Source organism: Scatophagus argus, chromosome 21 (genome assembly GCF_020382885.2).
Source record: "Scatophagus argus isolate fScaArg1 chromosome 21, fScaArg1.pri, whole genome shotgun sequence".
Taxonomy (NCBI): domain Eukaryota; kingdom Metazoa; phylum Chordata; class Actinopteri; family Scatophagidae; genus Scatophagus; species Scatophagus argus.
Genome location: NC_058513.1, coordinates 1601333 through 1617014, shown reverse-complemented (window position 1 = coordinate 1617014; position 15682 = coordinate 1601333). Strand labels below are relative to the sequence as shown.

General features: G+C 41.0%; 2 protein-coding genes across 9 annotated transcripts in view; one reads left to right on the top strand and one right to left on the bottom strand.

Moving 5' to 3' along the window:
• Window positions 1-1156: 1156 nt before the first annotated feature.
• acbd4 (acyl-CoA binding domain containing 4) lies at window positions 1157-11008 on the top strand. Of its 3 annotated transcripts, none has more exons than XM_046376498.1 (12): window positions 1157-1261; window positions 1385-1433; window positions 2250-2411; window positions 3173-3293; window positions 3513-3597; window positions 4168-4288; window positions 6585-6749; window positions 7107-7204; window positions 7380-7587; window positions 7949-8163; window positions 8607-8663; window positions 9954-11008. In XM_046376498.1, the coding sequence occupies exons 3-12, from the start codon at window positions 2321-2323 to the stop codon at window positions 10080-10082; spliced, it is 1290 nt and encodes a 429-aa protein (XP_046232454.1). In that variant the 5' UTR covers window positions 1157-1261; window positions 1385-1433; window positions 2250-2320; the 3' UTR covers window positions 10083-11008. The 3 variants fall into 3 exon arrangements, with proteins under 3 accessions (XP_046232454.1, XP_046232456.1, XP_046232455.1); XM_046376500.1 differs by having other exon boundaries at window positions 1190-1261; window positions 2272-2411; XM_046376499.1 differs by having other exon boundaries at window positions 1223-1245.
• A 1002-nt stretch (window positions 11009-12010) lies between these two features.
• Window positions 12011-15682, bottom strand: part of LOC124052348 (rho GTPase-activating protein 23-like) — a 62597-nt gene continuing 58925 nt past the window's right edge. For all 6 annotated transcript variants that reach the window (XM_046376497.1, XM_046376492.1, XM_046376494.1 and 3 more), the window contains exon 24: window positions 12011-15631. In XM_046376497.1, coding sequence (XP_046232453.1) covers window positions 14618-15631 — 1014 coding nt within the window. In that variant the 3' untranslated portion in view covers window positions 12011-14617. The remainder of the gene's footprint in view (window positions 15632-15682) is intronic.

Here is a 15682-nt window from a genome sequence, read left to right as displayed (position 1 = left end):
TTGATACTGTATTACCTAGGTCCTCCTCGTGAAAAATTTGGTTCTCGGTCTGAAATATTCATAAGCTCATCTGTGTCATGAAAGGTATGGTAATCTTAGTTCAGGGCTTACTTTACAATCCCGTTTAACAAAGAAAAGCAGTCTCTCAGATAACACATAATCTTGTTGAATGTGGGTCTGTGGTGTGATGTTGTCATTGTTTGAAAGTGATTGGGCCCCTTTCCCTAACATCTGTCCTGTCCTGCATGTGATACTATTTACTGAAAGTGATTACTGGGTAGATCCTGTTATTTTTGTCAGTGTCCACCACAATAGAAAACTGCAAGCCTCTGAACAATACCATACTATGATTTGTCTGGTTTATGTTTTTCTTCATCTTTGCTCCTTATAATAGGCTACTGCCAAAAAAATATTAGGTTGTGTTAGTAAAACTCAGTAACACTTTTATAGTTCTTGTGCTTTTGTTTTGAATGCAAACTCTCAACATATCCGGGTTTTGTACTACATCTGGTAACTTGACAACAGACGGAATATAAACGGATTATAGACCGGAGACGCTCATGTGTCTGGAGCGAAATAGCCGTCCTCTTCTCGCTCTGCTAATCTCTAATTTTATCCAAACCACAGTCTAAGTGATGAACGGACTGATAACTGAAAATAGTTTATCCTCTAATACTGTCCGCTGTAATTGGGGCAATGGTGCTTCATAATGATTTCTGCACAAATCGGCCTATTGTGTCCCGTGTGGGCTGGGATACAGAGACTGCAGAGGGTCTTTAATGAATTAATGGATCTGGTTGATGTGAACTTCTTCTGTAGGCCATCTTAACTATCTAGCGAGAATAAGTAAACTAGGTTAAATTTTAAACTATGATAACATAGACATAAAATAGATAAAATAGAAATAAGCAACACGAAAAGAAATTTTAACTGAATTTAAGGATACTGACAAGGCTATCCTTGAGGCACATTAAACCTCATGTATTACTTTTTTTCATATACCAAAAAAAAACTCCTATATAAAAACCTATACGCAGAATAGGTACATATACACCACAGGAACATGGATTTATGTATGTATGTATGTATGTATGTATGTATGTATGTATGTATGTATGTATGTATGTATGTATGTATTTATTTATTAGCCGTGTCCCTTTAAATGATCAAGTGGGCGCGGTCAACAACATGTCACGTGATTTGACACGGAAGTAGTCTCCAAAAGCATCCCGGTTGCCTGCTCAGGTCAGTTGCAACCCAGGTAGGTCCATGGATAGTTTTGCAAATAAACTTTACTGTCAGTGTAAAGAGGTAAATAGCAAAAACAGCAATTCTTATTCGGCTCAGTGACCATTTTCTTATCTATGTGCTTTCTCTGATACAGACCGAGTCGCCTGTTTACATAGTGCTGGTGATGGCACACAGCCAGTGAGGTAAGACAAGTTATTGGCTAACTACTGCTAAGCTAATCTAACTCGGATAGCTAAGTTAGCTATCTCAGCTTTATGTTTCACTTCACATTCTTGTTTTATGTTCTGGGTAATTCGGTGTTTCTTGGTATAAATATGAAGTCGAATATTATGTGTGTGCTTTTAGTTAAGTAACTGGCAATTCGTCAGTTCGGCATGAAATCGCAGTAAGTCCGTAAACATCAGAAACCAGCGCTGTAATTTGGTGATACTAGTTATTGCGCCGTGTAGGCTTTGCATAAACTCAACAAATCTCCTCTACTAAAACACAGTGGTGGGCGGCATAAGCACATTACATTTGTGTCAGATGGTTCTTCGTTTTACTTAAATGTTTTCTTTGATTATTACTCGATGCATGTGACAGTCATGATAAAAAAACGAGCTAAGTGACATTTATGCAAAGGAAATAAGAAAAGAAAGGTGCTTCAAGTGATTGATTTCAGATAAAATGTACTGTACCTCTTTCTGCTCCCTAGAATTTCACCACAAAAGACAAACAAAACAAAAAAGTCAGAATGTAAATCTATCCAGACAGATCCAGAACAGCGTTACAAAGACACTAGTCTATGTCATTTTATAGATAGATATATTTAATATTAAGGTCACAGTGGGTAAGGGAAATCCTTATATAAGCATCACATCCTGTGTTGTAAATTTAAGAGAGCAGCATGATATAAATACAAACGGTAAATGGGATTCAGTGTTGAATTTAAAAAATTGTGTGCCATGTAATGCTGCTTTTTTTTATCTCCTGTTCCTAACGGATTTTTCTTGCTACAGCTGTGTTTGTGTGCTCTCTCAGCTCTGGGCTGCACTCATCCTTCTAGTTCAATTAACCAAGTGAAAGTGTCATGCCAGTCCCAGCTATGGCAGAACCTATGGTTGATCACCAGAAACGCTTTCAGGCCGCTGTTGATGTCATCCAAAACCTCCCCAAAAATGGTATGTAACCTTTAAAGCCGTCATGTCATCCCACACACCTTGTGTCAGAAGGCTTGTTGTTGGTTAGGCTGTAGAAACGGTTCATAATCTTTATTATTGTGGGGTTGAACTCTGTTACTCAGAAGCCTCTGAGCGGTTGGCCTGTTGGTGCAGCTGTGATTCCTGCTGTGCTCCCTTGTGCAGACAGAGTGTGAAAACAAACTTCATGAAAAAAAAAAAACAAAACAGTGGCTTATTGTAGCCTTAACATCTAAACATTTTCTTCTGGATGTTTTTCCATTTAAAAAAAGCAGGACTTTGCAATGTCACCTCGTATTATTATGCAATGTTACTTATTATTACTTCATGCAAGTCAAACTGCAGTGCAGCTGCCAAACATTCCATGGAATATGTACTGTTTGCCAGTAAGCAGGACACTGTGAATTACCACGTTGTTACTGGAGAGTAGTGTGAAAGAGTGTGGACTATATTTTACTGAAACAACTACCTCTGAAATTGTGTCTTCCATACACCAACTTTTTTCACATTAATTGTGTATTATTGTGTCTTATGTGTCATTTATGTTGTTGCTTTGATTTATGACATATAAACCCAAACTTTTGAACAAAGCTTGAAATGTCTTCTGACCTAAGGTGCAAACCGTCCGCTGTCCACTTGTGACAGCTGAGATGGTGATCTGCTGTCATTTCTCCTTTCTCCGGGGGAAATCGAGAACTGAGCGGAAAGTTAAACGAACTTCACATGTCTGTGTTGCCTTGCAGGTTCCTACCGGCCGTCTTATGAGGTGATGCTGCGTTTCTACAGTCTCTACAAGCAGGCGGTGTGTGGACCCTGTGCAGTGCCTCGACCTGGCTTCTGGGACCCAGTTGGTCGTTACAAATGGTCTGTCTTTGTGTCTGCTTGTATATCATGGTAATAAGTTGCTCTGATAAGTGGTCTTGTGCTGACAGAACAGTTTATACTGTAATGTTTTTATGAATTTTACCATTAGACAATAACAACACAGTTCCAGCAGCAGCATGGGTTTTTACATTGCAAGCTGGGTCACAGCTGCATGCAGACTACATTTTGACTGCTTTTCTGTTTTATAATATGTGTTAGGGATGCCTGGAGCCGCCTGGGAGAGATGAGCAGGGAGAGTGCCATGGCAGCATACGTGGATGAGATGAAAAAAGTAGCACAGGAGGTAGATTGATTTCTTTTTCATTATTATTATTTTTTTTTAATTTACTTTATTAATCCCAAACTGGAAAATTACTTCTCTGCATTTAACACATCACTGATTGAAACACACACACACATGCAACATGCAGTGAAACACACAGGAGCAGTGGGCTGCATCAAGCACCCGGGGAGCAAATTGGGGCTTAAGTGCCTTGCAGCTGGCTAATAGACCACACCCACATTTTCCCTGTCCGTCCGGTGGGGGAATCAAACCGGCGACCTTCCGATCACAAGTTGCCTTCCAAATTCTGCGGAACAAAACAGAGACCCTCCATTTCATTGATATATTTCCAATGAATATTTTTAAACAAATTATTTTGATGTGAAGGTCAGAAGCATTAGGCCATGAGGAGATGTTTAGCTTTATTTCTTTTATTTTTTTTTTAGCTGCTCACAGAAACAATGTGAAGTAAGTTGTTTTATAACAACAGTGTTTTATAAAGTCTCTCTGCAGCTTGCTGTCTGATTAGACAAACACATTGGTTTGTAATTAGCAGCCCAGTGATCAATAAAGGTTTCCATGACTGTGCAGGTCATCGACACCATGCCGATGAATGAGAAGACGGCCTCTCTCTTCCACCACTTTGAGCCACTCTACCTGGTGATCGATGACATGCCTCGACCTCCAGAGTCACTGCTCACACTCGGAGAAGGTCAGTGACCCCGATCGTCGGCCTCTAACCGGCAGAGAGAACTGCTCTGAGATCTGGTGATAATATGTGAGACCATTTACTGAGATGATTTTTGATGAGAAAGAAGAGCTGCCCTGTCATTGTTCTCCACCTGTGATGAACTGACCGGTGAGAAGCCTGAACTGTCCACATACATCAGTATGATTGTGACATCAAGTCTGAAAGGTTCAGACTGAAACGTATGAAAGCACCGCCTACTGACCAATCAGTTCTCTGGAAAATATCAGTATAATTTATGAAAGATTCGTGAGCTCAGAGCAGACATCCATCGTGCTTTTCTATACCGGTGTCGTCTTACAACAGGGACTCACTGGAGAACTAAAACTTAGTGCATGTAAAAGATACAAAAAATGCTCCTTTGAATTTTATGTTTATTTTTTTATTTGTTCCTAAGTACGTTTGATATCCCAGAGGTTGCAGCTGAAAGAATAAAACTGAGACACACTGCATAAGAATACACCTAAACAACACATTTATTTCATGGGATCCAGATATATAATCCAAACCACATGTTCTCTTGCCCCAATGATGGGTCACTGATAAGCTGAGTAATTTATGCATTGATACACCAATTTCAAAAAAATAATAATTTTTTCCGCACAAGTATGTCCTACATTTAGCAGCTGCAGTTGTGTTGCTTTTTGGGCTGGACTAATAAACTTCTGCATATTTGTTTAATATCATATAATATATGCTCTAGATGTGTTCATGGTTGGAATTTCATCACATGCTGCAAGCAGCTCCGATGGGAAATCCTGCTTTGACTTAGCTGATAACCGCCTTGTGTGACTGCTTAGTGCTTGCAACTTGAGTTATATAGACAGTACAAAAGTCAAAGTTTATTTAAAAAAAATAGATGTCATCATTGCTAAAATTCACATAGTGTTTTTAACTAATGAAACAACCATATTTGTTGGTGTTAAACCTTTCAACATTTTTACTGCAATCAAAAGTATTTGATCTTAAGAAGAATTAAGAATTAATTAAGAATTAAGAATCAGCCAAGAAGAATTAAGAATCAGCTTTATTGGCAGTATATATATTTTTACATACACACACTGAATTTGTCTTCTGCATTTGACCCATCCTTAGTTGAACACACACATGCAACACCTGGCAAATTACATGCAGTGAAACACACACAGGAGCAGTGGGCAGCATCAGGCGCCCGGGGAGCATATTGGTGGTTAAGTGCCCTGCTCAAGGGCACACCAGCTGGCTAATGGAGGATGGGAGCATTTTTCGCATTAATCACTCCACCACACCCAAATTTTTCTTGCCCGTCCGGTGGGGGAATTGAACTGGTGACCCTCCGATCATAAGCCACTTCTCCAACCTCTAGGGCTGCCCCCACCTTCTACTTGCTGTGCTCAAAAAGCAGCACGCACTTGTGATATGAACAATTCAGCAGTCTAACAGCACCTTACATTACCTTTACATAACCGCAGTAACAATGTATTTCAGCTGATGGCCTTCCCTTCTCAGTTTCCAGACCAGAGCTACAGCCCCCCAGCCTTTGGAGCTAATACTCTTCACCTTTCCAGCAGTTGAAAACAGCACACAGGAATGACAAACTGTAGCCTGCACAGTACATTTACTGCTAAACTGACAACTTGCTGCTTACGTTTTTCTTCCTGCTCAGCTTCATCCACAGCCACTCTCTTCACTCCATGAAGCTCATAACTGCATGCAAACTGCACGTCTGCACTTAATGGCTGAATCTGGCCTGTGAAGTCTGTATTTTTCTGTATCCTAACTTGCCAAGGAGGCTGTTGCTCATCCTCTCACTCGCTGAGCCACACGCTGCCCGGACACACACATTACACACTGCTCTTCTAACACCACATTGTTAAAACAATTTACTCAAGTCCGTACAAAAAAAGATCATATTATGTATCTCAGTTTACTTCAGCACTCCCTTTAATTAATTCAACTTTTGTTTTACTTTATTTTACTTGGAAGTACATTGAGGTTAAGACCTCATTTACGGTATAGCTGAGTGTGAAACGGTAGACGAAAAATCCAGACAGCAAGAAGCTTAGTTGATAAAAAAGTAAATTAGTAAAATATTAGGAATACAGTTATGGAGCAGTTCAAATTTTAGCTAGCATTTTAGCTTTATCGCCTCTGTACAGTAATAATGTGCCATTGTTTGTTTTCAGGTCTGCACATCAGTCTCCATTTTCACCCAGCTAGTAAGTAACTGAATGGACTTTTATGATCATGATTCTCACAAGGTCTACGTGCGTTACTACAGGTCTTAAAGGCGGTGACCACGCTAACGGCTCAGCAGAGATGAAGGATGAGGATGAGGAGCAGGTTGGCCCTGTAGAAGACTCTCCTCTTCCAGAGCGTGCAAAGTCAGATCAGGAGTTCAACCTGTCTGAGGTTCTCGACCTGACTGCCCACACCATCCCTATTGGTATGTGACGGACGGGCCTCTCTTCCTGTGTAGAACACGCTCAGAATAGTGTCTGCTTAACTTGAGCCACACACACACACACACACACACACACAGCCCTTTAAACCTCCTGCCATCTGTCATTATCTGTACAGTTGTATTCCAGCCACATTCACAGTATGCTGTTCTCGTTTTCCTGTTGTTTCTGACGACAGCTGTCAGAATGAGGATGGTGATGATGACCTCTTATAAATACAGCCTGTACCCAGTTTCACAAGTTGTAATTCCTATATTAGTCCACTGATAATTGCAGATCTTTTCCAAACACTTTGCTGTGTGTAAACATGTATACAAAGTGCAGTGTGTGTGTCCCTGCAGACTCTGTTGTGTCTGAGGGTTTGGTGTTGACCAGCGACTCGGAGAGCGAGATCTTCTGTGACTCCGTGGATTCAGTGGAGCAACTCAGCAACATAAAGGTGCGACTCACTCACGTCCTCCAACATGCAGGTGCAGCACATGTGGCTTTAATTAACTTTAGTGCTTAAGTATTCCACTGGGAAGGAACACAAAGTTAATGAAAAGTGTAAATGGGAGAATTCTGTTGTATGTACAGTAAATAAGATCTGTTTATTTATTGATTTCTTTTGGCAGATTCCAGTTATCAAGTCCAATGGTTTTCATAGCGGCCACGTGTCCTCGGAGTCATCTCCATTTCCGAGTCAGCTTGAAGGTCGCCTGGAGGTCAGGCAGGTTGGAGCAGGTCAGGGTGGAGAAGGGGCGGAGGATGGAAAGGGTCAGGGTCCCAACAGAAGGGGTCGAGACACCGGGCGGGAAGGTTCCTACCACAACTGGAGAGAACGTAAGCTGCTGCAATAAAGAAATCGATAATTACACGAAGAAATAAATGTTTGTGAAATAAGAGAAGAAATGATTAAAACTTAAAAATGTTAGATTATAATTCATCTTCATAACAAGTTTAATTGTTATTTTTATAAAAACACAGCTACGTTAGCAACAGATGAAAAAGCAATTATTAATTAATTTTTGTTTTAATGCATGTTTTTTATGCAATTATTTTTGATTTATTGAGTATTGAACAGTTTGGTGCTCCACAGTACAAGAAGAGAAATCTTAAATCTCTTTTTCCGCTTTTTGGCATGACACAGCAAACTTTGTTTGTCTGATCATATTAGGATATAAATAACTATTATGGTCTGTAGGTGGTGTTCCTCAGGGCAGTCCAAGGCAGGGGGCCTTGGGCGGCGGCGGTGGTGGTGCCGGACGAGGAGGGGGTGACGGTTCAGAGGGCGGGGTTGAGAGACTGCATGACACCCAACTGCAGCAGCAGATCATCGTGGCCCTGCGGAGGCTGAGGGAGGACATGAGGAGTGTGATGGAGAGGCTGGAGGTGGTGGAGAGGCTCGCTGCCACACACGTAAGCACATGACAACCGGCGGCAAGAGTGTTGGATTCTTATAAGGAAAAACCAGTTGATGTTCAGCATTAATGTAGATGTCCATTTTTACTGGACATTTATCAGCATTTAGTACTTTACAGTGACAGTGTATGTGAGATTGAGTCAAAATAAACTACTATATGTGTGTGTGTGTGTGTGTGTGTGTGTTCGTGGTCATGAACGAACATGTCACTCGTACTGGGTGACATGTTCGTTCATGACCACGAACACACATGTGAACAGTGTGACTCATTCATGTGTTTCAATATGTATCAGACTTTGACACACACACATGTACATGCACAGCACTAGATTCATTCATTGTTGGTTTGACTCGTGGGATTTGTTGACAATAAAAAAAAAACAATGTAGACCATGAGCAGACTTGGTCTTTAAGCTCACTGCTGTTTTCTTTGTGGCAGAGCCTGGGTTCAGAATGGAGACCATGCCTGCAGTGTGCAGCAGCAGCACAACAACAGGTGAGAGAGAAGCAGCATCTGGGCTCATGTCCACCAGATGGGCTGGACAGTAGTTACAGTTCCATCTTGTTCCACAGTCTCTCACTACGCTGGCTGTTCCTGAACATATTAAATCAGAGATATTGTCACACTCACTGCTAAATTTAATGATCGTTAATTCTGGACTTCGGGAGCGGTCATTTAGGTGGTGAACTAACTAAATGTACTTTACCTTGAGTTTGGCTCACTTGTCAAACATTTCCACTTTAATATTACCAAACTAAATGTAATGTGAAAGGTATCACATGCAGTTACAAATTTGTGGGGAATTATAAGAAGAAGAAGAAGAATCAGCTTTATTGACAGTATATATATTTTTACATACACACACTGAATTTGTCTTCTGCATTTGACCCATCATTTCAAGAATTTCCCTTCAGGGATAAATAAAGGAATTTCTGATTCTGATTAGTTCAACACACAGGAGTGGTGGGCAGCATCAAGCGCCCAGGGAGCATATTGGGGGGGTTAAGTACCTTGCTCAAGGGCACATCAGCCGGCTAATGAAGGGGGGGAGCATTTGTCGCATTAATCACTCCAACGCACCCAAATTTTTCCTGCCCGTCCGGTGGGGGAATCAAACCAGTGACCCCCTAATCACAAACTGCTTCTCCAACCTCTAGGCCACGGCTGCCCCGAAAACTTGGAGATGCCGGGGATTGAACCCAGGGCCTCATACATGCTAGCTCATTGCGGAGTGTTTAGTCACTAAGAGGCAAAACAGAGACATAAGGAAGCGAATGTAGGACCAACAGCAGGTGGACACAAACATGACTCCAAATGAATAGTGCAACAACTTTCTAATTGTGAAGACAGTATTTGATTTAGAACTGTCAGGCAGTCAAGAATTCATACTGCTTTAAAGCCACTATGTGTATTAGGGAGGCACCAGTACCTCTTTATTTCTAACCAAGCACTAGCATTTCAGTTCCTGCAAGGTTTTCGGCTTTAAAGGTTATACATACAACATTACAACATGCATACACAATGTTCTCTGTTCAGGGTGCCATCACTCCACTGTATCTTTACAAAGCAAATAGTTGTTTGATACTGTATTAATGTTCATCTTACATATGTTCCGGTTCATTATTGTCCTGTAATTGCTTGTCATTTCTGCTTTAGCCACGGTTGGCCAAAGTAAAAACACACTTAATGAAAGCCAGCTGTCGGATGTGTGATTTCCCTGCTTTTAACTGCAGTATTTGCCATGTTCTTCGTGATGAATAATGACATATTTGAATTTTCTCTCAGGAGGAGCAGTGGTGGCCATTTGATGTCTCAGGCCAGACTGTCCTTCTCTTCCTGTTGTGGCCATTTGTCGCTCAGGGTGTGGTCTACCTGCTGAGGAAAGCCCAGAAGAGAAGTCGCATACCCTCATGAAGGGAGATGATAACGACATTTAACCATTCACCTACAGCAATCCACCGAAGCAAGTTTAATTTCTGCAGCAGAAAGGACTGAATCAGAATTCACGGGAGGGGCTTCGTCCTCTCTCACCGAATGGAGGGAGAGCGGCTTGTGGACTTCCTGTCCACTTGGAGAGAAGCATGACTGGCTGTGTTTACACCTCAGGATCCAGAAATCCTCTCACTCACTACAGCAAATAAATCTTTATTTAAATTATTCCAATGGATTCATCAACTGGCTTCTGTTGGGCAACAGGAAGTAGATACTGGCCAGAATCAAAAACTTGGATTATATGGTTATATTTCCAAGTTGGAGAGGCATCTAAATCCACCATATTCCATTTGCTAATTGACAGAATGTTAATAGTGTCAAAAACAGCACAATGCAGCCAAAGTATCTGCTTTCCACTGAAGAAGAAGAAGTCAATCTACAGATGAAGTCATGTTGTTGCAATAATGTCACCGTCACTTTGAAATCCACCGTCTCTGCTTGACTACACTTGTCATTTCAGTGTAGTCTTTCAGATGTGATTCTTGACCTCTGATTGTTAATATTGAAGTCTTACAATGGAATTATTTTCAGTGCTCTGGTGCTCCGTTTCTTAGACTCTCCTGTGTACATTACTCACATCTAGAATACGACTTCTGATCGCTGACTGTAATTATGTGTCCAATTTTGTGTATCCAGTGCCAGTGTAAACACAGTCAGATTGTTTTGAGGCATCTGGAGTCATCTGTTGTGAATCCGGGTACAATCAAATGATTAAGTGCGCTGCAATGACAAGTGTAACTGAGACTGTTGTCAGTAAATGATGGAAGAACTGTTTTCACAACTGCCCTGCAGTGAACAGTCATATATAATACTTAAGCATGAGCTCAAATTAAAAAAAGTCTATATTGCATAGAAGGGTTTGTTGTGTCAATAAGAAAATATGAAGACTTTTATCACAAGTTCTCAAGTTTCACTATGGTACAGTAAGCTTGCACTGACAGCCAATACTGCAGTTGATGGTTGTGTTGTGTGTTCTCATTTGTATTTGTACACATTGCTGTGCTTGGTGCGTTGCTCCCAAGACCTCCCTGTACAGGACAACGGACCAACAGTCCTGATAATATCAACTAACTGAGTACAACGTAACATCATGGTAACGTGATGTTACGTTGTATGATATGAATAAAGTGGCCTATACATTAACTCATAACATAAAGATACATTAAAAGTATGTTGAAATTGCACAAGTATAAGCTTACTGTAACATCACTATATTTCTACTTTTTATGTTTCACTGTGCTCTTGCCCGTAGTCAGCTGGGGTGGATGTTTCACTGCGTTCTGAATATCGGATGGGATGGGATGGGATGTTATAGCACATATAAATGATGAGAGGTGAGCCAACTAATGTTACAGCCACTTAATTAAATGAGTCCCCGGTCGAGCTTCAAGATCACGGGATGCTTTACTTCCCATGTCTTGCCATGTCTGGAAAATTTCCAGCTCAGCCGTGCCATGCAGTTCATCACATCGCAGGCTGGGTTCCACTGACCTCTACATGTAAAGTCAGTGGAGTGGCCTTTTAGTTGGAGCTGACGGAGCCAGCATGTCCCCTCAGGTTTGTGTCAGCAGGTGGAGTTTAATATGAGTGAATGAACTGTTGCAGATAAACTTTTAAACTTAACACTTGTGACATTAGTATATGTACTGGCAGCTAAAGGGACATTATTTTTTTTATTTGCTTCTCCTTTTCAGTCTCATTACAGCAAGCTTTACACATGCTGCTGTGAAACTAGAGGACCTGGTCTCTACATTCAGCCTGGTATGATTGCTGCAACACTTGAAGGTTCATTCACATTTGAATTCCCTACATAGACATATTTGAGTCAAAAATAAATAGACACAACCCCATTTCCAAAACAAATAATTTAATATATTATGTATAATATTTATATACACAGGTTAACTTAACAAGGCTTTGTACAACTGTTACAAATTGGTCCACGCACAGTCACCCACGTACATACTGTAAAGTACATGCGCAAGGGCACAGATGGAGAGAAGGACAGACTGAATCAGGATATGATTAAGACAAACACTGAGTCTGGTTGGACGACAGTGGTTGGCAGTACGGCTTGAGTCAGCTGCTCCACTCATTTTTTACACTCTGCTTAAAAAAACTTATGCCCCAGGGAAGGGAGCAAAAACAATGAAACTGAAAAGAAAAAATGCAAATGTATCACTCAGGTAAGACTGTGATTTTGGATTTAACGAGGTTATCCGTCCACTTTCAGCTGTTCCCATGACAGACTTTTAGTAACACTGATATACAATGGAGCCTCACTGCTTTACAAAGAGCTCTGGTTCCCTAAGGTTCTTTCTTGGCTCCATACTGCTGAATTTAAACAATTAACCAAACAGAAAAAAAAAGAATTTTGGCATGACTTCACATAGCTGCCTTAAACACTTTTCTAATCTGACAAAACTCTGGCCCTCCTCCCTGAACACACACACACACACACACATACTTTCTCTCACACACAAATACTCAAAGGGAAGCACAATAGGCTTGTGTTGAACACTTAGGGTTTGCATAACTTTATATGTCACTGACCCCATGCATACACTTTTATTTAGTCCATGGAAGCTTTGGCATAATGCCCAAGTGACATCATCCAGAGAGAGAGGAAGCCGATCTGCACCGATGGATCATTGAAGTTCCCTATTGATCCACAGGAGGCTTTGGAAGAGCTTCTAAAGGGCTGAGAAGTAAACTCATCTACTGTGCTGTAGTCAGGAAAGTGTGCATATGTAATATTTGCCCATGTGGGTGAAAGACATCATTGGTGAAAACCTGTGGGTGAATACACCAGCATACATACAGCACAATCACTTTGCAATGAAATGACTGTAGAAGTCTTTGCTGGTGAGGGTTAGATGTAAAAGCAGTTGCTGGGCTCTGAAGTTGAGTTTCAAATGTCTAATATGGCTTTCTCTCATTTTATTTTACTTTTATTTATCATCACAATTCATTAATCTAAAATTTAGAATTGAAGGGTTTCATTCCAAAATATTTTAGAAAAATATGTTAAAGCCGGTATGTGTAGGATTTAAAACACCTTTGACACCACCAAGTGGTAGTATAAAGAATAACACTGTAAAACCTTCTATTTTGTGCAGGCTTCGCCCTCTAAGACAGTTGGAGATTTTAAAAAGAAGAACTGTGGATTTTAAACTTACCATGTTTGATTTTATTTCTTCAGCATATCATATCATATAAAGTGTTGTTGTGGACCCTCATCATAGAGCAGAACTGAAGATATTACTGTTGCAGTGCCGTTTAACCATGCTGTTGTGGTGTTTAAATCAGCTGCATCATTTTTCTCTGACATTTAGTTGTCTTCTGCCTTCAGTGTCCCACATTTTGAACATTGTTCTGCAATCCACCATTCTTTTTGATATAGAGCTCTGTATGTTGGATTATTATTGCAATTTACAGATTTTACCCTCTGCTTTTTCCACTTAGAAGAAAAAGAATATTTTGACACATTGCTGAACTGTAAATGCAACATGTAACTGCACATTAGAACAGAAAGTTAATGAATTAAAACCATAAAGAAACGTGTTTCTAGTTATATTTGCTGTAAAGGCCCAGTCACAACAGCATGCAAAAATGGCAACATTTCGAAGCAAAATCAATTCATTTCAATGGAATTGTTGCAATCGGCGAAACTGCAGTACTTGAATTTACACTGCTCACCAATGGCAAATTGTCTTGGTACTGCTGACCATTGGAGAAATCCAGAACAGTAATTCCACTTTCAATAGCAGCAACTAACTTCTTCTACAGGTGTAAAATGCTCCACAAAAAAGGAGTGGTCTGTAGATGGCTACAAGCTGTAAACTTATTTTCCTATTAGCAACCAAGCTAATGGTCAATTAGCAATCAGAGAGCTATTGTGACTGACTAACTGAGACTTGCTAGCTTGCTACCTATTTCAAAAGGACTCAAGATCTTCACTTTGCTACTTTTTGGTTTGACTGGACTATATCTACAACAAATGTGTGGAAGCATAGTCTATGAACACAAAACCTAAAAATCACAAGATAATTTTCCTGGGAAACACGATCAGATTTTGGTGACATCTTGTGGGAAATACCAGTTCCCTTTGTGCAACCCTAATGTTCTTTGCAAAATATATAAGGACATGGACAATAACATCTAGAGTTATTTTTTAAGAAAAGAAATTAAGATGAATAGTTCCAAAAGTAGTTGAATGGTAGAATTTGTAAGAGTGAGTGTCACATTTTGAAATGGTGTTTATGTCATTTTGGAATGAAACTCTACAACTGCATACAATGTCAAAGAATTCCTTTACCATGAGATCTCGTCTCCAACTTAAGATCCCTAAAGCAACATGACAGACACTTCGTTTTAGAAGCAGTGACACAAGCGATTCAGTGTTCACGAGTATAGGACAAGTACTTTGTACTGCATTAGTAGATAAAACAGTCAGGTTAAACTATGACCGTGTGACGTCGCCACCCTCTTGTCTTATCCCTTGGGTCAAGGGCCGATCTCCTCAGTACCACAGTGGAAGATCCCGGGGAGCTCTGATCTATCCTTTCTGAGGAGGAGGAGAGAATGGGAGCCTCCTGGGCAAGACGTGGTAGGGGATCTATTTGCTGAATTGATCCAGGACCCACAACTGATCCCTGGGCAACCCCAGCACATCCATGCTTACCTTGTGTTCCCTCAACAACTCTGATCACCTCTACCCTCTCTGCTCTCCATCCTCTGACTCTGTCTTCACTCATGCCCAGCTCAAGGTCCAGATTCATGGACATTGCCCTTGTCCTCCCACCTCTGTTCTTCCTGTAGCGGACTGGTGCCGACTGGTTCCAGTCTGGCTGCTGGGTCCTGTGAAAGCTGGAAGCGTGGTGGAGATTGGGAAGCTTGGTGGGGCAGATCCAGAAAGGGACTGGGGGACATCCTCTTGCCAGATTCTGAGGCTTTAAATGGGAAGGAGGATTAGTCACATTTGGGTGTCTTGGGCATGTGGCATGGATCTGATGGTGTGAGCGAAGGAAACTTTTTGTACGAAATTGTGGAGCATTTCCTGACAAGGGTGGTCTCTGCCTACTGTCCCCTTCAAATTCTTTTATGCCATTGCCTGTTCCATTTGCCACATCCTTTTTAGCCTCTTTTTCTTCTGCAAATGAATCTTCTCCTTCTCTGGTCTCTCCAGCTTTCAACCCATTTTCCTTTTCATCCCTTTTTTCTTTTTTAGGAACCGTATGTTCTCCCTTGACTACTTGTTCCTCTCCTCTATTATCTTCTTCTTCCCCTTCACCTCCTTCTTCTCCCCCATAGTTACTGGCTTTGACTGGCTCATGTTCAGAGTCTTCATCAGTGCTGCTGCCCTGCAGGTGGGTACTGAGGCATTTTTTACGTTTACGGGTCACGGCAGAGATGATGGACATGGGCAGGAAGTCCCTGGCATTCAGGTCCTTCTTGGAGCCTAAAGAAACCTGAAAGGTTCAAATTTCAGTCAAATATTCCAGAATCCATGATCCTATTCT

What these genes read in the sequence shown, in the direction of transcription:
- acbd4 (XM_046376498.1), top strand. Translation starts at nt 2,321, where the DNA reads ATGCCAGTCCCAGCTATGGCAGAACCTATGGTTGATCACCAGAAACGC. An exon ending in CCAGTTGGTCGTTACAAATG is followed by an intron (nt 3,294 to 3,512) that starts GTCTGTCTTTGT and finishes AATATGTGTTAG; the next exon opens with GGATGCCTGGAGCCGCCTGG. An exon ending in CTACCACAACTGGAGAGAAC is followed by an intron (nt 7,588 to 7,948) that starts GTAAGCTGCTGC and finishes TATGGTCTGTAG; the next exon opens with GTGGTGTTCCTCAGGGCAGT.